A 19838-nucleotide genomic window follows, 5' to 3' on the forward strand; every position below is an offset into this window, starting at 1 on the left:
CCGCGACCTGAAACGAATTAAAGCGGCGTAGATGACGGAGAAAAGTTGCCAAATGGGGCCTAAAAACACCCTAAAAAGAAAAATACGGTCTCGTTCGAATGGTTTCAGGGATATTTTTCTTGCTTGCTCTTGAAGCTGTCAATTAAGCCAGCCAGTCAACTATCCCTAAGTCCTGCATCGAACTAGGCCCGTTTTATGTAGACGTATGTTGGCATTACCTGCATATGTAATTAGGCAGATTCCTGTTAAATGATTGGCGCAATTGTAGCGTCAGCTTATCCAATCCACGTTGTTTTATTCCTGCTCGTTCCTGAATGTAAACTAGTTTCTCTGGGCTTTTCTCCATTCTCTTGTTTCCTTGCCATTTTCGATATTGTCAATTAATATCGCTCGTGCGCCGACGGTTGTAGCCAATGCCTAAGAGGAAAAGTCGAAGTTAAAACCCCTATCACCCACAGGTAGTTTCTGGCGACCTGCCGGCTCTCTTTGCCATTCTGGAAAGCCTGGATTTCTCATCTTCAACAGATATTCCCCACTCCAGCTGTCCGGAACTTCTGCAGAGCGGTCCCGATGCATTAGTTCGCGGTTCCCCTGGAATGCTGCAAGTGGAGATCTCTTTGTGTTACTTTGATGTTCCGGGCCTTCTCCTGCTGGTGGGGAACGAGTGGCGGCTTCCAGCCTTGACATGAAAAAGCATGAAAACATCATTTCACCTCGGGTCGCGAACCCGCCGCCAGCGATGTCTCAGGATACTCGGGTTCATGCTAGGTAGCCATGTGGCTCGGAGATTAGACGGCCTGCACGTCTTTCACTTCTAATCAGCGGTGTTCATATATAGAGTTCTGCCTGCCATTTGGGGACCACGTTTGCGAACAGACCTTCGAGATTTCACGGACATAACGCTGTGGCTTAAGCCACAACGGTTTATTTTTTGATATCGTGATATATTATGTACATGTTTGCTATAGGCCATGGTACGAGAGTGTAACAATCGATTAATCAAAGGGTCAAATCGCTGGTTTTAAGATTAACTAAAATAAGAGTTTAAGAGACGATACTCGGAAAGAGAAGGTGTGTGTGTATGAGGTTCGAAGAGTAGGCCATCAGAAGTGCGCCCAACACATGCCGCCAACAAAAATCAACATAACTTCAACATGCAACATCAGCATCAACATCAAAATCTTATCATGCGATCGATTACGCCAACTTCGCATTGACAGGATAATAAATTTAGAAAGAACCGGGAAAGAGCCTTCTTTCCCTTCTGCGGAAGAGCTCGGATCTACCTATTTGGGAATCCACCAGATCGAGGGAACAGTCCCTGTGTGTCATCATCTTGTCTGTCATAAGTACTTACCCCCCGATATCCCAGGTCCCCGCCGGTGTAAGCCGCACGGTTGTATGAAGTATCTTGCTCTTCAAGACTGCTCCTATCCTGGACATACGGAGGTGCACCCTCGCTACCAACTGGTTGAGGTCCAAAACCCATTGCTGCTGCAGACTGGGACATTGGGGTGTTATCTTCATCGTCTGCACTACGAGGAATCATTGCTTCAGAAGCCCCGGAGCCATTCTTCTTCCCTCCGAAGGGGTTTTTGAATGCCCCAAAGATTCTTCGATTACCACCAAAGATTCCTCCAGCTCCTCCACGTGCGGCCCCAGCCCCGGCAGCTCCAGTTATATCAGGTGCAGCTGGTCCAGACCCCTTGCCCTTCTTCCTTGGGTGACGGATGCCAATGATCGCTCTCCAGAGGACAAGGCCAACAATGACGGCACCGGTGATACCAGCAAAGACAATACCGACGATAGCTCCGCTGGATATACCCATGGGAGTATATAGTGTTCCGTCGTTTGCGGGTGACGATGTTGTTGTCGCGGCAGCATCAGCGGCATTTGTGGCTGTGCCAGACTGAGAACCTGTATTGGTCCCGGTAGATGAAGGCCCAGTGGTGGTTGGAGCTTCAGTATCGGTATCAGTCGTCGCTGGAGAAGTCGTGCGAGCCGCAGTCGTTGTCTCTGGGGGCTCTGTTGTCGTTTCCGGAGCTTCTGTTGACGTTCCACCCGTTGTTTCGGGCGGCTCCGAGGTCGAGGTTGCCAGCGCAGCAGTAACTTGACTTGGTGGTGGGTTGGTAAATGTCTCTGGCGGCCTGGTATCTGTGAAGACGTTCGGAATATCTTCCTCGCCGGGCCTGATTGCAGGACAGTCCCGGGTCGCACATTTCTACGCGGGTCGCAACGTTAGTACGTTTTATCGTTAGAGAGTTCCCTACTACGGTGGAAGAACAGTTACACACTCTGCCGTTTGCGCAACAGCCACCTCCAAATTCAGGCGGGCATTGGAAGTATCCTTCTCGACAAAATGGATTGTCCTGACGTTTATAAAGAAGCAATGCCTCTCGCCGTGGTTCTAACCCATTGCCCACACCGAATCCATAATCCGGTACCGCGGTGGCGATCTCAAGCAGATATAGCAGCTGTACAGCTGCCGCGGACGATAGCCAACGCATCCTAATCTGATAAATTCGACGAAACTGCCACTTAAAAAGTCTATGAATCCTCCGGGGTATCGCGATAACAAAAGAAAATTCGTAGCGAGTTGTCGGTATTAAACTATTATCGCCCGTCTTTGTTTCCTTCTCTATTGTTGAAAAAAAATACCAAGCACTGTCGCGAGTCGGTAAGCAGGGGGGCAAGCGAGCTGCCCCTCAATAATACGCCGTCTACGGGTCGGAAGATGAAAAAATGTCGGATTGTGTGTCCAAAACTAAATCTCTGCCCTATAAGTCACTTTCCGGGAGCATGTTCTCCGAATATAAAGAACTACCAGGCTCAAAGGGAGAAATAAAAGAGGTTACAAAAGTACAATTGTAAGAACAAGGAAGCCTTTTATTCAGGCCTGTGGATGGTGGAGAGCTGACAAGAGCTTTATGAAAAAAAATCTCCAAGAATGGATAGCCTTGCAGCTGAGGCTGAAGGTGGAACGGCTTCTTTTCTTATTTCCCACAGTTTGTAGATGTACTATGTACCGGGGCAAGGGTATTTCCGCCAATATCACAAATACCACTGGTAGGCAAACGTTGCAAACCGGACAGCTAGAGAAGACAGATGCCAAGACTTTTTATGACGCTGACTTCTGACCTGGTGTCAGAAGTTCAATATCTTAGTATCAGAAAGTTATATTTACTGGACAAAATGTGCAAGAACAGTCGAGCTTTGTGGCGTGGGACCCTGTGATAAATTGAATTCATCCCACGAAATTCAAGTTTGATCATATACAGCTTCGGTTGCTCGTTCTTTCATGCGCCTGCAAGTCAGCCTGCACTCTCGAAACTTCATACAGCTGTGTGCAGAAACAACAGCGAAAAAGATTGCGAGGGTCAATCCCAACGGAAGGATCACAGACTGGACTTGAGCTTTTGAACCGAATCCTCCATATGGCCATGATATCCTTTCGAACATTCTCCACTTGCAGCACATGGGATCAACCCGCCCAAAGTCCCCGTTGTCTTTGAGGATTTGAGATTTTAAGACCTCTTGGTCTTGGTATTTCTTTGCACCTGTGTCGGAAAGGGACCCACCAAAGATCTTCAGCCTCAAACGTTATTGGGTTGCGAGCGTGGATGGTTAAAATGGAAACTCTTGGATTTCGGCAGCTTGGCTTGGGAAGCTGTGTGCCCTTACAGCCGTCCCAACCATTTGTGCGACAGCCGAAGATCCGGATTAATCTCCAGGCACCGTTCAAAGCTCGTATAAAACTCTACAGATTCCATCTTATTGCTATAAGCACGGTAATCACGGTAGATGATTCTCGAAGCTAGGCAAACATTTGGTTTCGTGGGCCTTCCGATGGAAACTGAAATCGGCGGTATTTTCAAGAGAGCCTAGGGACTAACTTGTGTGCAGAGTGATGGGAGACCTAACATTATTTTGTCAGTAGGGACTATTCCTAAACGAGGCAGTGATTTCAGCTTGGCGCAAGTCATCATGTCTGGCTACTTTCGATATTCCAAATTCCAAAGTTGCTAAGCTTCTTGAGCATGCTGGTATCAGGTCATCACCCAGGAAGCTATTACCTAGTTGTGACAAATATTTCATGGGGATCATGGAAAGGCTGTGCAAAAGTTTTCCAACCTACCAAGAGAATAGAAACCCGCGGTTGTATCTTTAAGTATATTGTACTGCGGCTGCTGGGGGTATTGTTCGGGTACAGGAACAGGAATTATTCCCGGGCATCTATTGGGCTAAGAACCGAATGCCTATTTCGATATTTCTATATGGTCATGTCCTGAATATCGTTTGCGCAGTCAATTCCATCGGTTACAGGATTGTTAGAAACTTCTTGCCGAAGCCACCATGAGATACCACGCCCACAACACAGGATCTCGCATGCTATAGTAAATCAAATATAGAAACGAAAGCTGCAGCTGCAGCGAGCGCTATACTTAAAATTACGAAGCGCAAATTTCTATCTTAGTCTACGTATTCTAGCGTGTTCGTCTCGAGCCGAGTAACCGTACGCATGCTGTACCCAGCCAGCCGTTTTCCCGATGCTTGGGGGGATTCTGATATTTAAAATTTAAAATGTCCTTTGATCATGGCAACTTTTCGCGAGAATACACGTCTATATTATAACATTATATTACATTTAAAGTTTGGTGTATTGCCTTGTATATATCAATCCTTGTTCTGCGTGTCGTTTCTTACGGCGATATTAGCGATATTATGATCTTCCCGCTCTCAAATATTCAATGATAGCTCGCATAGTCCAATTCCTTTCCGCACCAATAATAGTCGCTTCAACGCTCTCAAGCCTCCTCTCGATTTCATTTTCCAATCGTTCCATGACTTTCACCGTGTATCCCATACTCCCTGTCCTCGCTAATATTTTCACAACTAAGCTCTTCTGTTCGGGGAATAAATTCCCCCGTCTAGACCTTAATAGTAACAAGTTTTCGAGTTGTTCGCGTTCACTTGGATTTGAGTTATTCAGCGAATGTATCAGTCCGAGCGAATATTTTCCTTCGTCTAGACTTGACGGGTCGCCTTGCGATGTTGAGGAAAGACTTTGATGGTCATCTCGGATTTGGAAGTATCGGCCCATGAGTGTAACCAAGCTATCGATGTTTAGATCTCTATATTAAAAGGTTATAGCAAAGTTAGTGACTAGATATATGGTGTACTATGGGAAAAATTAGTCTTTTATTCTTACTTATTCTGTGTGGCCTCGGCCTTCATTAAACGAGCCGCCAACCTGAACAGGCTGCCAGTTTCTACCAAAGTATAATTAAAGTTAGTGATACAGATCCTATATTATGGGTAAACGAGTGCTACGGTGGTATTTCTTACTTCCATCTACCATTTGGATATAATCCCGTTCCAATGGAGTGGTCGATCGAAAAGCCCAGTGGATGTTGTAACCTCGTCCAAGATTTAGGTTGGTCATTTCATCTGTCGAAAACATTTTGTCAGATAAGATATGGATGACATGAGACATTTGATACTAACGCAGTACCTGTAAAAATCTCAACGGCTGATAGAGAATGTGGCAACTTCTGGACTTCCTGGAGGCATTTGACAAATAGATAGTTCGCAGTGTTGACCGATTGTGGAGTTCCGAAAACCATGTGAGCGGAGGGAGTTCCTTGTTTTGCAGAAGGAGTTTCTTCCATGTCGTCAAGGCTATGGCTATTTTACGTTAGAATCTGGAGGACAAAGCGCTTGGGGGCCTTGACATTTTCTTGCTTACATTGATGAGGAGTTATGCAACATGTCTACGATTGAGCTGATGATATCCAAAGACCGTCGAGGCAAGTTGTACCAAAAATCAAGTGCTTGGATCACCTGTGAACTGATTTTCTTTGACTGTTGGGACGAGAGATATTCGAATGGTTTGAGCACCGCCTAGTTCAGTTATGGTAACCCATTAGCGACCCACATGGACTCAGCTGCAGTGAGAACTTATGGAATCAAAATTCCTGAGGTATAGTACCTCTTCTGATAGCCTTGCTGACTGATCCAACCATGCATCTGATTCGTATGCTGTCAAGTCCTCATTGAATCCATTTGCCCTTCCGTCTCTAAACCCGTTGATAGATCTCGATCTCGAGCTTCCCAATGCAATCCCACTTAATATCGGGCTGTTACTCCTGGATTCGTATCCCGACCGTTCGACTTGTACACTATTAGCCAAAACCCTCGCATCTTGCAGAAAGTCATTCAACTTATACTCCGGCTTGGGATAAAACGGGTCGCTGGGGTCGATTCGGTACCGGTTGCTCCCAGCATGCCATGACAATTCTCCGGCGAGAAGGTAGTGAAGAGCAGAGATATACCTGGCTGCCTCTTCTTGAATCATAGGTTCCGTATTATCTAACAAGTCCCAAGAGAGTCTTAAGAACTGTTGTTCTAGGTCAAGACATTTTCTTTCGACGAGCTTTTTGGCCTGTTCGATTGTAACATCTTGGGTTTGCATCATGATGTATACTGCGGAGACTGGGATTCCGAGTTTGTTATGGGAGATGTGGGAGGACCAGTCTCTTTCTGCCGAGGATATGTCTTTTATGAGGGTGTTCAATTTTGATGTGAGTCGGATGAGGTCGGAGTATCTTGCTAATTGATCCTTTGGCAACTTGATATCATAAACGTACGGAAGGATACTTGGAACTCAGCTGTGATAAAAGTATCATGTTAATATCGCTCCGATCACACCAAGAGCAATTAGATATCTCGTTGTCTGAGAAAATACGTACCTCCATGTATCAGTAAGATGCTTTGTTTCCAGATAGTGATCTAAGCCCTGAAACTCTACTAGATGAAGATCATGGCTTTCCGGTGATCGTATCTCCCTGGCACCAAATATTTGTGTCACAGAAATAAGACTTGAATCATTCTCTAACATTTCCGCGATCGCCCTGGACTTCATCTGATTGATGATGACACCGAATTTTTTCATACTGGACTCTTTGTCCCCATGATTCGATCGATTGCACTGTTTGTTAATAAAACATATCAGCTTCCTGCCGAATGTAATCATGATGGGTTTCTCGTCATTCTTCCACTCCCCGATTTAACTCACCACTAGCTCTTGACTCGCCCAATCTAAACAGAGAAGTGGTTAGCGATAGTAATCATTGAAACATTACCCCGACTGTACGTACCATCGTGAATATACCCAATCGAAACGATTGCCGCCAAATTCAGCAACCGTCCAGGCTCAGCTTCAGGAAATACAACCGACAAAACCGGCCCGCCGTCAACCGACAAAGCCCCATCGCGCACTTGACAGCCTCCACGGTCAAACCATTCTTGGTGTACCCTTAGGATAACTTCTGTCTCCTTTTCCGCCGTGGAGGTATTTATTCGAGATTGGTAGGTGAGGAAGTAACCGTCTAGATGTTTCGTGGAGAAGGGAATTGAAAATTGGAATGGTTCCGGCCAGGGCATTGGACCTGAGTGGCTTGCATCTTGGAATATGGCTGATTGATGTCGGGTTCCTAGTCTTAGACTCGTTGGCACAGTGTTAGTTCTGCGGGGGTAAGTTTGGGTAGCCATTGTAGAATTCGTGGTTTGGATCCGATGGAATGGTTTTTGGTATTGTAAATGGATAGTGGTGAAATTTACAGCTGGAGTTTTTAAGAAGGCTCGTTCGGGGTATATATGCTACTACTAGTCTGTCGCAGGTACGGTACCTCGTAATCGAATCTTCTTTTCGGTTTTACGTTTCACGTTTGCGGAACAAAGATAGAGCAACGATGGCCGGGGATGTAAATGGTATTGGTAGAGATATTACACATTCTAATGCTTGGAATTTTGTAAGTTCGCATGCGGCGCACGATGCTATCCGGGTCCGCGTAGCGAAATTCCTGATGATCGATTGATCGTTGCCTGGTTTCAAGTTCCTCCCAAATCTAAGACGCATAATCCATTTTGATTTGGAAAAATCTTTTTCTAATATTTCTTAGCAGCTCCGACAATATCCTCCCGATCTAACCAACTTTGAATCAATCCTTGCTGCGTCGCCTCATATTCCTTGATTGTAACCTCATCTCCGTTGAGTGTGGTATTGGCTTGTACGAACTGCTTTCTCGGTTGCTTTTTGGACATAACGACGTCTCTGAATTGTGCCATGGTATCGTTGACACTGGTCATCTTGTCGTAGAGAGCAACGCCGCCCTCGACATCGGCAGATGCCTTGTAGATGTGGAGTTCCTGTAGATACTTCTCGACGGCCTTGAGACCATGAGAACGGATCTTGGAGCGATCGAGGTGGATGGTTAGGTCGGAGTGGTCCTCAGCTGTAGAGTCGAGGCTGACGAAGTTGTCTGGTGCGGAGAGGAAGCATTGGAGAATGGAGTAGCGGGCACGCATGTGTGCCTGTCCCCATTTCTGTAGTGAGATAGACCGTTAATAGATGTATATATTGTGTGATTGACAAAATTTGTTTCTTGCCTTAGTCTTGGGGTCCCAGAATTCGAGGGCAAGGAGACCAGCTCGAGCCATCTGGAGGTAAGAAATGTATAGAACTACGGGTTTCAGTCAGTTAAACTTCTCTACAAGATGCAATTTTATGCGAGGAACCTTACCATCTTCAGCAGATGCTTCAGTATCATCGGTATGGCCGAAAACCTCGAGGATCTCCCGGTCAGGGCAGAGATACATTGCCACACATTCGGCTCGGCACCTAAGAGAACGTAAGTTTCGAGGATTGTATATGTAATAGATATAAATTCGCATACTCTTCATAACTAGCAGCAGTAGCGCCGAAAACGGAACCCCAGGTTTCGCCGACCTTGTAGTAGGTTGAAACAGGCTTGCCAGTGAGCGGGCTGACTGGTGGGTTCTCTTTGTCGAAGTTGTAAACTCCCTTTTCGGTTTCTTGGAGCAGTTTACCACTATCGATTCATTAACCTCAAGAATGATGCTTCGTCACAAAGCGTGGGGTGCGTACCTTCCATGTCCTAACAGTTCGTGGAGGCCGACTTGGAGCTCGAAGGCTGGGCCTCTCAGTCTCTCAAACAATGGCAAGTCCTTCTCATCGATAAATGTAACCTTCTCGGATGGAGATTTAGCGCTAAGGACGTTTCCGAGCGAGACGTTCTTGAAACCGAGAGTCATTCGGATATCATCGTACTATGCCAATGTTAGAACTATATGTTCCCGTTATTTAGAAAACTTGCATGGGGGCCATACATTGGGAATGTTGATACCAGCGGGGATACCATCGCTGTTGAAGGTCAAGACTATCGGGATTGTTAGAATATTACTAACTTGCTTAATTAAGTAAACAACTTACCTTCCAAGCTTGTGAAGTCTGGCTTCTGGAACTTGTCCTTCTCAAAATCTTTAGACCATGGGAGTTTTGGAATAAAATCACCAGCTCGTTCGACTAGTTTGCCGAAAACCTTTGTTCTTTCCTTGTTCACAACGGCAACCCAACCCTCAAAGTAAGCCTTGGTGCCGGCTGGATCACGGTAGGTCTCAATGAATCCGATATTGGTTTCGATCTATGTCAAGGTTAGTAGCGTATTTTAAATTGAATATTTGTCACGGGGGTGCTTACGGTTGGGCCGATATCCTTGATCCAGTACCTTTGGCTCTATAATTTCCATGTCAGAAAGATGCGACTTGTACAATGGCCGTCAGGGTCTTACCTCCTTGTGAGCTTCAAGACTACCCTCTCTAAAACTCTTGACATACTCTTCCATCATCTTCTCCTGTGTCTCATTCAATGCTGCCTTCCTGGCGCCGTCCAGTTCATCGGCCATAATTTTCATCTCTTCTGAGTGGTCTCCGTAGACGGTTCTGATCTTTTTACCGCCCTTGGTCTCGTACGTGCTCCCCTCGCCAACCTTCTCGCTAGCAACTAGCATTTCGAAGCTTCCATCTTCAAGTTGCTTTAATCTTGTATGTTCAACCAAGACCCCATTGGCAACAAAGGTCTCACCGCAAGCCTCAATATCCGCCTTGGTAATATTTGGCGAATCCGGGTAGTAAGCGCTTAGATGCTCCGGTGGGTATCCCAACAGAGTAATTCCCTCCGGATGGATCTTATAGACCTGGCTCTTGATTCCCTCCCAGATCTTTGCTGCCTCAGGTGTAATGCTGGCAATCTTTGTGAATGTTTCCTCTGGAATTCTGGGAACGAACTTCTGGTCACCAAAGCTCTTATAGTTACCCAAGTTCGCGAGAACCTGGGCGCCGAACTCGACGAATTTGTTCTTTTCATCCTCGGTAACGCTGGTTGCCCCTACGATCTTAGAAAAGTCGTTTCCGACATGACGGGCAATGGTAAGGATCAAATCGAATAGTGGTTCGGATTCCGGTGAAACCTGACGAAGAACGACACGGGTACCCGCGAACGAAGCCTTGGAGATATGATGCGCATAAAGCTTCTCTTTGGCAGAAAGATTGTCGAAGTGTGGCTGAATTTCCAGACGGCACACGGGTGCCTTCTCGTCAGCTAGGAGATGAGATGGTACCTCCGGCATGGTGGAATATCGAAAACGGGTGGTGCTTGTCTGAAGTAGATGTAGATTAAGATTGTGGGGTACAGGTTGGAATCGCGAAATCCTGGGGAGGCGTAAGAGGGTACTTGGCTTGGTATTAAATACTAGTGTGCCGGCCACACAGCGGGCGAAAACGTGCATTTAACGCCTGTCTATTCGGATTGGCGTTACGTTACGGTACAAAGTATGGTACAATGCATGCACGTGTCGACGGGCTGCGCCGACGAGGATTTCCAGGCGTGGTTTTTTGTGTGCGGTGGGGCGGGGCGGGCGGCTTAAGCTTAGGCCGTCGCGTTGCCGCAGCTAGCCTGCTTGCACCATTTCAGTCCAACGACACCTTCTTAGTATGGCAGCTCCCAACCACACGCTTTGATATCCGCGAGATATAAAAGTGGATATCGCTCAGGTCATACATAACTTCGCGGGGTTGGTTAGTATGACAATACAGTGGGTCCTTGAGAGCTCGGAGTAACATCGCAAAGTATGGCGCGCAGTAGGTAAACTTTATCCAACAAATCCAACGCGAGTAACATTCACACTTTACGGACGTCTTTAATAACGAATCCTTCCGTGGAAATTTAAAATTTCTCGTCTACGTTCTGAAAATTTAAATCTAGAAACCGATTGCTTAGTTGCAGCAACATCAAATATGAAATGAGGTACAACGTGTGTTATGATTAGAAATTTCATCGAATAACAGGTTTCATCTCGCGTCTAGACTAAAGTTTCCATCGATATAAGTAGGTATTTTTCGGATTCGATGCTGGGTATTTTCGGACTGGTAGTCAATATATACATAGATGGTTGCAAGAAACCTCAAGTAAAAAACTTGATAATACACAGACTCTCGATCTCTCCTTAGGTCCACTTGAACCCATTCGCGATTCGCGATAACCCGCCTGATATAACCATACCCCGAATCATCTTTAGGCCCCGCTAGTACCGGACCTTTTACTCGTGAACCGGGGTTTGAGTAGGATTTGGGTAGCAGAAACCAGATCCGTAGCTGAAGATCTCGCAGTGCCACTTCTCAGGGCATTCGGTTGGCCCAGTCCAGTCCTTTCCGGCACACTAAATTATAAACATTTCAGTTAGCGATTCATTCACAGGCTTGAATCCAAGGGAATATCTTGAACCATGACATTTTCCTACCTGAGCCCATTTTTCAGCAACAGCTCTCTTGGTAATTGGAGTTGGAGTCGCTGAGGCGACGGCCAAGAGGATGGAGGTGATGATAGCGGCTTTGATCTGCATTTTTGAGATAGAGGAAGGGAATTGGATCAATTGAAAAAATTTTGATATAAAAATTGGTCTTGGTTGAAGATTTTTTAGGAAATGTTCTATGATCTGGTGAGAAGGCTGATAAAATTCCCTGATGATAAAGAGATCATCTCCTCTATTTATATTTATTCAATGGCATTGTCATCATCCATTCTATGAAGTAAGAGCTACTGTGTAGTTATCGATCTCGGCGCGTCAAAGCTTGTCGAGCCAGGACTTACAGGGCTGGAGCTCCAATCCACTATAGCTACCCAAAATCTATCAAGCCCATATCCAGGCTTCGGGAAGATATACCGCCTAGGCTAATTACAAAAAAAACCCCGAACAGATCCGCCAAAGAGACACCGGTGCGTCTTGAGAAGATAAGATGACCCGGACCTTGTCAATCCGTCAGACCGTTTTCTGGGTTTATGAAGGGCTCCAGAAATTTGAAAACCCGTTGAAAGTGAAAAATTATGAGGTACACTACTCGATCGCCAATGGCTCGGCCTTAAGCTTAACGTTAAAGGAACCGTGATCCATGGTCCGCGACTCATGACATATATGGACGGGTCCGGGGTTTGTGCACGAGAACAATGGGACATGTCGTCCGATTACGGTTGGCAGGCAGAATCCAACTGCCGGAGCCTAGGATTAGGTGCTTGTGTATAGCCGGGGCGCCGGGGATAGAACTTTAACTTCACTGTATATATTGGTGTTGTATACCTGTCAGACGGATGCAGATTGTTGGTAAAGCTTCGCTCTGAGAATTCAAGGTCTAGTTGTAAGGATTTAACCTGCGTTAATTACCAGGAAGGTGAGGTTCTGGCCTCTTTGGAGGCCTGGTTTGAACCTCGTATATGACACCATAAGCCTCTTTATGAAATTTGCATTTACATCCTACCATAAAAATTCTTCCATTATTTTTTTTTACAAGGTAGACGTAGACATTTCAAACCCCACAAAAAGGAAAGCAGAGGACATCGGATAAGTTACCCCGAAGGAGAACACGGAGCCTATTCTCCCATGGTATGGAAATGTCTTACGTGTACAAGCAAGACGACGAAAGAATCAAAGGATACCCAATCGATTGACCATGCCCATAGTCCCTTGATGACAGCAAACTTAGTCATCCCAAATAGCCGCCTTTGCCTTCTCCCGTTCCTGCTCCTGTCGTTTCTGTTCCTCCCGTTCTGCTTGATGCTTCTTCTTCAAACTGGCGTCGTATTCTCTCTGCTCCTTTGTGCTCCTGCTCCTTACCCCCAAAGCACTGGCGATCATCCTTCTGGCTACAGCATCAGTCTTAGCTTGCCGTTGTTCTTCGAAACCGGCGTCGCTGTATCCACCGCCTGCTCTTGAATGGGTATCTGGGTCGTAGGCATAGTAAGATCCTGAACCGCTGCCGTCTCCTACGAACGGTGTGGCGACGGCAGGCGTGGGCGCCGGTGGAGCTGGTGGTGGGGCGGGAGAAACAGAGGAGGGATCGTGTAGGTCGGAGGCTACACCGTCTGCAGCTTCATCTTCGGAGGAAACCTCGTCGTCCCATGAGTCTGCTACTTCCTTCTTTTTCTTCACGATCTTCTTAGGCTTGGAACCGCCGTTAACTGCGAGGGGGTTTTCTTTAGCAAATATAATGAGAAAAAATAATATATGAGAAACATATTGAGGAAAAACCAACCGTCTACCATATCGATATCCCCAGGCTTTCAATTCTCGGTACCGTATACCCTCTTTGATTGATATCGATAAACTGAAAACAAATGGGTAATGTAACTCCAAGCACACGGCTTGCTCTCGACTCGACCCGCGGTGGTATAGGCGAGTGAAACCTGCGTGGATGACCTGTGGTTCTAGGGGCACTTGATCGAGAAGATGTCACTGATACCTTCCGTGGTCCCGACCCGCTAATTATAACGTCTACGCAGCGCACGTGACAGTCGTAGAAACAAGAACAGGCTTGTTGGGTTGCAGAAGGCGATCATGTCTCGGAGCGCAACACCTTTTGTTGCCATTGAGATGTCATCGGCCGATGATGTCGTCCGCGCAGTTTTAATGGCAGAGTTAGCGGCTAGGCTAATCTGCCTCGGTTTGAGTGATTTAAACTCCTGTAGTCTAGAGTGAAGTATGAGGTTGTTATAGAACATCTGCATATGCATCGTGTATGTAATTACAGTGTCGCTTCGTCATTGTGTATCAATCCAGGAAGCAGGCATGAAGGAACAGGGGAGGGGCAGAAAAAGTGCTGACAAGTGGTATCATGACATGCTAAATCGTAGTACGCGTGGAAATCAAAAATCAAGCTATGGAACAGGAGAAATGGTAAGAAAATCATGATACAGGGAATAATAAAGGGTGGGCAACCTGGGTACGAGGCCACAGAGGAAGCACATTAAATCTAAGAACTCTCATATATGTATGATCACAGCCAACCAACAACCGCGGTAAACATACCCAACCCGATTGCCCATACCCACAGCATCAACATAGACCCTCTCGTCGTCATCATCTCGCCTCCAAATCCTACCTTGACGCTCCTAACCGCAGCGTTGCCCGTTGGTTGTGCCTGTACAAAGGCCGGGAACTGGACTGTCACAGCCGTTTGGGTAGCAACTCCATTGATAATAGTGTCGATCGTCGTCACATACTGTCCCGCATCATTCAAGAAGCTGGTATATCCTTGGCCATATCTCGACGTAAAACTGGTGTACCAGCCTCCCAGATCACTCCTAAAATCCGAATACTGGCTGGTAATAACGGAATTTATGTCGTCTCCGATTGTGGGTATTGGAAAACCGGATGTAACCACATCCGATATATGAGTATAAACCGATCCGACCCAAGACGAAGCGGCAGCAGCTGGATCGGCGACATAGCTCGAATATACGGCCCCTGCATCTCCAATCAAGACCGTAACCCTTTCTCCAGCTTCGTCCGTGGCCGTTCTATAAACAGCGACACCATTGTCCGCTGCTGATACGAAAAGTCCTGGAACGACTGACACTACCGAAGCGACCCCCTCGTTGGCACCTATACAGCGGTTTTTGGCACAGTATTCATAGTTGGAGAGACAGCACCCTCCTTGGAACAGGTCGTCCGGGCAGCCATAGTAGCCTGAATTGCAGTCGCCTTCTCCAGCGACCGTTCCAACACAGTAAATTCCCTTCGGGCAGCAAGCGATATGGCCACCATTATCGATTGCGCAGTTAGCCGCATCGGGGCAGCAGAAAGCTGGGTATGAGATCGAAGCGCATGAATTTGTGTTTTGAGGACAGTTTCCGTTATTTTGACGACGGAAGATTTGGTTTGGGGAATTTGGAGCCGCGATTGCCGGGAAGAAGGGCGAAGTTTCTCTTTCCGACAACTTTTCAGCCCTAACGAGAGCCGCAACCGAGAGGACTGAAGCAATCCGAGCAGCCCGAGATAAAGATCTCATGGTGATGAAGCTTACAGCAGATCGTATCGAGGATCGAAGCGATTTATATTGAGGGGAATCTAAATTCTAGCGATAAAAGCGTAGGAGACCTGAAAAGGAAGTGATGTTAGACGTGAGGAGCACAATCCTTCGGGCACCGTGCATATGCGGATGGGATACCTACCAGCCAGGCGATGCAATGTAACCAGCCTCAAGACTGTATGAAGCAGCACAGTGATTGACAGTAGCAACAGGAAAGGAAAGAACCGACGACGCTATGATATTTTCAGTTTGGAGGAGCAAAATAGGGCATCGCAAGTTAGCAAGAAAAGATAAGGTGGGATCCTTGGAATGTAGCATTCCTTCTTCGCTGTCGTCATATATATTCCAGCTCCAGCGCTGGCAGCCGCTGTGCCTGCTGTGTGTGTGTCAACTCTGCGTTGTCATGCCAATCGATCGTCCGCTGTGCTGGAACAGAAGGTCTTGGCGGGTCAAACGGGGATGTCGCCGCAACTCACTTCTCTGTTGTATTTTGGCTAGTCTCAAGACATGAATTCGAGACTAATGTTTTTGTATAAGCCACATTTGAAACGGTACTAATACAACTTTGATCATGTAGAGCTTTCTATCATGTGCTTGAGTAGACCTGCGATTTATATTTATATTTTAATGTACTAAGTAAACCGCTTAAATATCGACTCGAGCGGTATGTATTCAGTTCGCAACAGCCATCGTAGTTATTAATACCATAAACAAGGTCGCTGGAGTTTACATTATAAAGAATCATATGCTCTGTTGATCTCCCCTCCGGCCATTTAGGTTAGTACGGTTCACCAATTGGCCCCCCGAAGTTAACATGGCATTCATCGGAAGGATCTATGAGAGGTATTATTGGGAAGCGGGTTTCTATCGAACTATCTGGGTCATGCGGTACTCTACTGGCTGCTGTTGACTTTTCAAATTTCGATTAGAAAACTAAAAACTTCCCATCTCGAGCTTTAGGAATCTCTCTAAATGTCTAGAGAATCAAGGTGCTTTTTTTTAAAAAAAAAATAAAAAATAAAAAATAAAAGAAAAATAAATAAATAAATAAAAATTATATTTTTGGGTTGAGGTTGTCAAGTTCCGAAGGTTGGATCGTGGTTATCTATGGCTACGAGCTACGGCTCCTGTGCAAAAAACAGCCAGTGTTGAGTATTTCGTCGGCAAATTAAATTGGGCCCATGGACGTCGGCTTGAGATCAGTTAATGGCATTGATAAGCATAACTTACGCATCGATTACTCGGAAAGTATAGTTTGTGGTGCTTATGTTCATACGGTTGATTCTTGATTTCTCTCCCTGTCGGGGCCGCCTGCGCAATTGTTTGCTAAATACATGGCTTCGGGTGACTAAGGTACAGACTATGTGCCCCACCACAACTACCCCGCAGAACCCAGCTTTGCGAAGGATGGACCGGGCCCATCTTCAACACAGCTTGCTGTGCGATTCGAAGGAATCGAGTAATGATATTGAAAATTTAGACCAATGAGGAAGAGCCAGTACTCTTCCCTATGGCCCACTCAATTACTTAGTCACATGGTCGTTTTGTATCTTCGCAGTTATTGGTCATTGGCTGCGTAGAGACCCCCGAACCGACTAAATTCATGCATCTCGACGATCTAACAAATCTAATTTCAGACCTCGATGCAGGATGAAATTTAGGTCCAATTGGATATACCCTATCCGGATCTCTCTTCCGTTAGTCATATTGGGACTAACGCCATACCATTCTCTCAGCCGTAATTATAAAAATTATTCCCCATCTTCAACCTTTATCGTTCACCTCTTCAAAAGTCAATCCCTATCATGGCCCCTCAAAAAGTATTCTTCACAGGTCTCCCATATAACCACCATACCCTCCCTTCCTGGGGCTGGCCGCCAGAAAGGGTAAAAACCGGGTTGGAAAACGCGGTGGGGATACTCCTTCAAGAGGGGTACGATGCAATCGGATACTTCATCGCGCCGGAACAAGGACTTGAGGTGTTTGAAGATAAACTGTTGGATCAGAAGTGGGATGCTGTGATTATTGGATGGGGTGTTAGGGGGAATCAGAAGTTGACGGTAAGTAATGGATACCTAACTAAGGTGGGTTATAACTAATGATGTTTTTTTTTGGCAGCACTGGCTTGAGGATATGATCAATTGCATTAGGGTTAAGTCTCCTGAGACAAAAATCTTATTCAATTGGGACCCCGAAAGTACTATAGATACCGTCAGAAGAAACATTCCCGTCACCGACGAGTCGGATAAAGTGGCAATGACGGAAGTCTTCGAAAAGTCTGGGATTGAAGGTAGAATTACATTTGGAAAGTACGATATGCCTAGCTAGAGAATGATATGTGCGTACGTTACTAAAAGGTTTAGTTGCGAAAGTGCTGATGAGGATGTTTGTGGGAAAGAAAAGATAGAGGAAATGGGAACAAACCATGACATTTCGATAGTAGAGTTGGCGATTCAACCCTCGATTCGAGTCCAGAGATTTCTGCCCCATTTGTGATCTGGTGTTCGCAACTTAACTTCAATCTTATCGCCGACGTTTATGCTGCCTTCTATATTGAAGTAAAAGATCGTTAGCCCATGAGTACTGGAGGAGAATTTAGTAATAATTACCTTTCTCAAACGGAACCATATGCATCCCCATGCATCCTAGAAGCGGAGCACCGGGGTCGATGTTGCGCTGACCACGGATTGTTACATCGGGTTCATTGCGATTTCGCTCTTCACAGCTAGATATTAGAATAATAGAGAAACCCTTTATAAGGTTATCGGAAGCTTACCACCGGTGTCTGGATCATTATTGGGAACCTTGCACCTCGGGGTTCTTGACATGACGTGATAATCTTCGTTACCTATCCTGACCGTCTGCCAATTGTCTTCATCGTACGAAGGAGAGCCGCCGACGATTATATTCGGCCGGAACCTCCTGGCGGATAGATTCGGGATTTCGCCTTTTACTAGTTCGTTGAACTCTCGGACACTCGCTAGGCCAAGGATGTGGATTGGAGCCTATAGCTGTGTTAGTCTAATTCCGAAAAATAAATTACTACGACGAAATACTAGGATTGTCGAACTTACAAAGTCCGCAAATCCGATTGTATTCGGTCTTCCGAGTACTTCAACGGGAGGTCCCATATGCCTGATACCTCGATTTCTCCCATCTACAACCGCGAACAACCCGACATCCACCTTTGTATGACCCTTGCTGAAGATAACATCTTTAATTTCTTGCGGAACATGCGCACTCAAATCATACCCAACCGACTCCTGTCTCCAAATCTCCACTTTCGTAACCGGATACTTTGCCAATTTATCTTCAGGCAAGATATTAACGTTCAAAGGAACTGTAAAACTTTTTCGAAATTCGTTTCCGTAGATGAGAGATGCTGGGAATTTGGGCTTGGCTGGATAGGAAATTGTAAGAGTATTACTTGCTGGGTCTATCGATGTGTGGATTAAGGCCATCTTGGGAAATCCTCGTTGGGATGCGAATACCCAGGCTCCGGTGCCAGGGCTGCAGCTGGCAAACATCAACTGGCGGTCATACTGCAGACTGTTGTGCAACAGTATCGACTCAAACGGTCAGTTATGACGAAAACTCATCAAGAAGTCCGAGATACTGTATTTACAGGGTTTCGGATTCAAAAGATAGCAAAGAAACCCCTACGGAGTTAGTTAATGGAATTTCTTACCCCGTGTGACATATTTTCGAAGACGCAACTTCAATACCTCTACATCCTTTAATAGGATATATCCATAGACTTTTCACTCTAAAATCCTGTCCTGTCTCTTGGTCCTTCGAATATTGAAATTCGTCGCTAATATTGCTGACTGTTCGCGGGAAACCAAACGCTGGTTTCCGACGGATCGAAATGGGAAGGTATTCCCTGCAAAAGTAGACAATCGAAAGTAAGGCGACAGCATAACCAACTGCGGAATTGATCAAAAAGGCGTGATCTTTGTAGATATCGGAAATGGAATCCAGATTTTCAAGGCGGGGCAGGTGGGATGCCATTTTGAGGGGGGCTTTTTTTGAGTGTAAATTCAATTGAATTCGAGGTTTAAATTCGATTGCTCCGTCGAAAAGTGAATCCGTTTTAAAGAGCCCAATTGACTAGGATGGCTGATTAATAAGACCAGTAGCATTATTGTTTCGGATTAGGAATAGAATGAAGAGGCAATCGAATAGATAGCCAAGCTCTATAGAATTAACGTTACACGCAGACGCAGGTGAGAGTGACTGCTGACTCAATGTACGGCACTACGGTCTTTCCGCGGACATATTGATACCCTGACTTGTGATTGAAGCTATAGTTCTTGCATATTAGCTAAGCACTGCAGCTAATTAAAAATGGTGTAAAATATTAAAAAGTTGAAGTGGCGGATGACATTTCGCCGATAAGACCCGGCTAAAGCTGCCATCTTTTACCAGCCGATGAGAATAACCGAACCAACAACGTCAAGCGGATTTCAAGAAACCTTTCAGCTCCAGATTACCCGCAGACATATCGCCATATGCACCTCCAAAATTAACTCGCGACGTAACCCTCCTCGCCTCCCCGCCACGAGTAGCTCCGATTACCTAGCTACTTCCCTTCCGTCCACTTGAAGACTCTTTTACTT

At 45.9% G+C, this 19838-nt stretch overlaps 9 protein-coding genes across 9 annotated transcripts; 1 reads left to right on the forward strand and 8 right to left on the reverse strand.

Annotated features, from left to right (window-relative positions):
* Positions 1–1282: 1282 nt before the first annotated feature.
* DFL_007485 (uncharacterized protein) lies at positions 1283–2507 on the reverse strand (the record flags this gene model as incomplete). The annotated part of the gene is made up of 2 exons (XM_067637074.1): positions 1283–2221; positions 2295–2507. 2 exons carry the CDS (start codon positions 2505–2507, stop codon positions 1283–1285), a joined length of 1152 nt encoding a protein of 383 aa, XP_067488627.1.
* A 2213-nt stretch (positions 2508–4720) lies between these two features.
* DFL_007486 (uncharacterized protein) lies at positions 4721–7551 on the reverse strand (the record flags this gene model as incomplete). Its single annotated transcript, XM_067637075.1, has 9 exons — positions 4721–5132; positions 5210–5270; positions 5347–5448; positions 5513–5679; positions 5747–5901; positions 5990–6656; positions 6750–6988; positions 7076–7098; positions 7158–7551. The coding sequence occupies 9 exons, from the start codon at positions 7549–7551 to the stop codon at positions 4721–4723; spliced, it is 2220 nt and encodes a 739-aa protein (XP_067488628.1).
* Positions 7552–7947: 396 nt separating this feature from the next.
* On the reverse strand, positions 7948–10487 carry DFL_007487 (uncharacterized protein; the record flags this gene model as incomplete). Its single annotated transcript, XM_067637076.1, has 9 exons — positions 7948–8385; positions 8449–8522; positions 8583–8680; positions 8736–8891; positions 8948–9129; positions 9190–9239; positions 9293–9503; positions 9560–9595; positions 9651–10487. 9 exons carry the CDS (start codon positions 10485–10487, stop codon positions 7948–7950), a joined length of 2082 nt encoding a protein of 693 aa, XP_067488629.1.
* A 969-nt stretch (positions 10488–11456) lies between these two features.
* Positions 11457–11759, reverse strand: DFL_007488 (uncharacterized protein; the record flags this gene model as incomplete). Its single annotated transcript, XM_067637077.1, has 2 exons — positions 11457–11576; positions 11658–11759. The coding sequence occupies 2 exons, from the start codon at positions 11757–11759 to the stop codon at positions 11457–11459; spliced, it is 222 nt and encodes a 73-aa protein (XP_067488630.1).
* A 1131-nt stretch (positions 11760–12890) lies between these two features.
* Positions 12891–13453, reverse strand: DFL_007489 (uncharacterized protein; the record flags this gene model as incomplete). Its single annotated transcript, XM_067637078.1, has 2 exons — positions 12891–13369; positions 13444–13453. The coding sequence occupies 2 exons, from the start codon at positions 13451–13453 to the stop codon at positions 12891–12893; spliced, it is 489 nt and encodes a 162-aa protein (XP_067488631.1).
* A 731-nt stretch (positions 13454–14184) lies between these two features.
* Positions 14185–15198, reverse strand: DFL_007490 (uncharacterized protein; the record flags this gene model as incomplete). Its single annotated transcript, XM_067637080.1, has 1 exon — positions 14185–15198. The coding sequence occupies one exon, from the start codon at positions 15196–15198 to the stop codon at positions 14185–14187; it is 1014 nt and encodes a 337-aa protein (XP_067488632.1).
* A 43-nt stretch (positions 15199–15241) lies between these two features.
* On the reverse strand, positions 15242–15537 carry DFL_007491 (uncharacterized protein; the record flags this gene model as incomplete). The annotated part of the gene is made up of 2 exons (XM_067637081.1): positions 15242–15287; positions 15362–15537. The coding sequence occupies 2 exons, from the start codon at positions 15535–15537 to the stop codon at positions 15242–15244; spliced, it is 222 nt and encodes a 73-aa protein (XP_067488633.1).
* A 1487-nt stretch (positions 15538–17024) lies between these two features.
* On the forward strand, positions 17025–17547 carry DFL_007492 (uncharacterized protein; the record flags this gene model as incomplete). Its single annotated transcript, XM_067637082.1, has 2 exons — positions 17025–17279; positions 17338–17547. 2 exons carry the CDS (start codon positions 17025–17027, stop codon positions 17545–17547), a joined length of 465 nt encoding a protein of 154 aa, XP_067488634.1.
* A 125-nt stretch (positions 17548–17672) lies between these two features.
* DFL_007493 (uncharacterized protein) lies at positions 17673–19230 on the reverse strand (the record flags this gene model as incomplete). Its single annotated transcript, XM_067637083.1, has 5 exons — positions 17673–17767; positions 17829–17936; positions 17996–18224; positions 18294–18768; positions 18908–19230. 5 exons carry the CDS (start codon positions 19228–19230, stop codon positions 17673–17675), a joined length of 1230 nt encoding a protein of 409 aa, XP_067488635.1.
* Positions 19231–19838: the final 608 nt, after the last annotated feature.

The sequence above is a fragment of the Arthrobotrys flagrans genome, assembly GCF_004000055.1.
Source record: "Arthrobotrys flagrans strain CBS H-5679 chromosome Unknown unitig_8, whole genome shotgun sequence".
NCBI lineage: Eukaryota > Fungi > Ascomycota > Orbiliomycetes > Orbiliales > Orbiliaceae > Arthrobotrys > Arthrobotrys flagrans.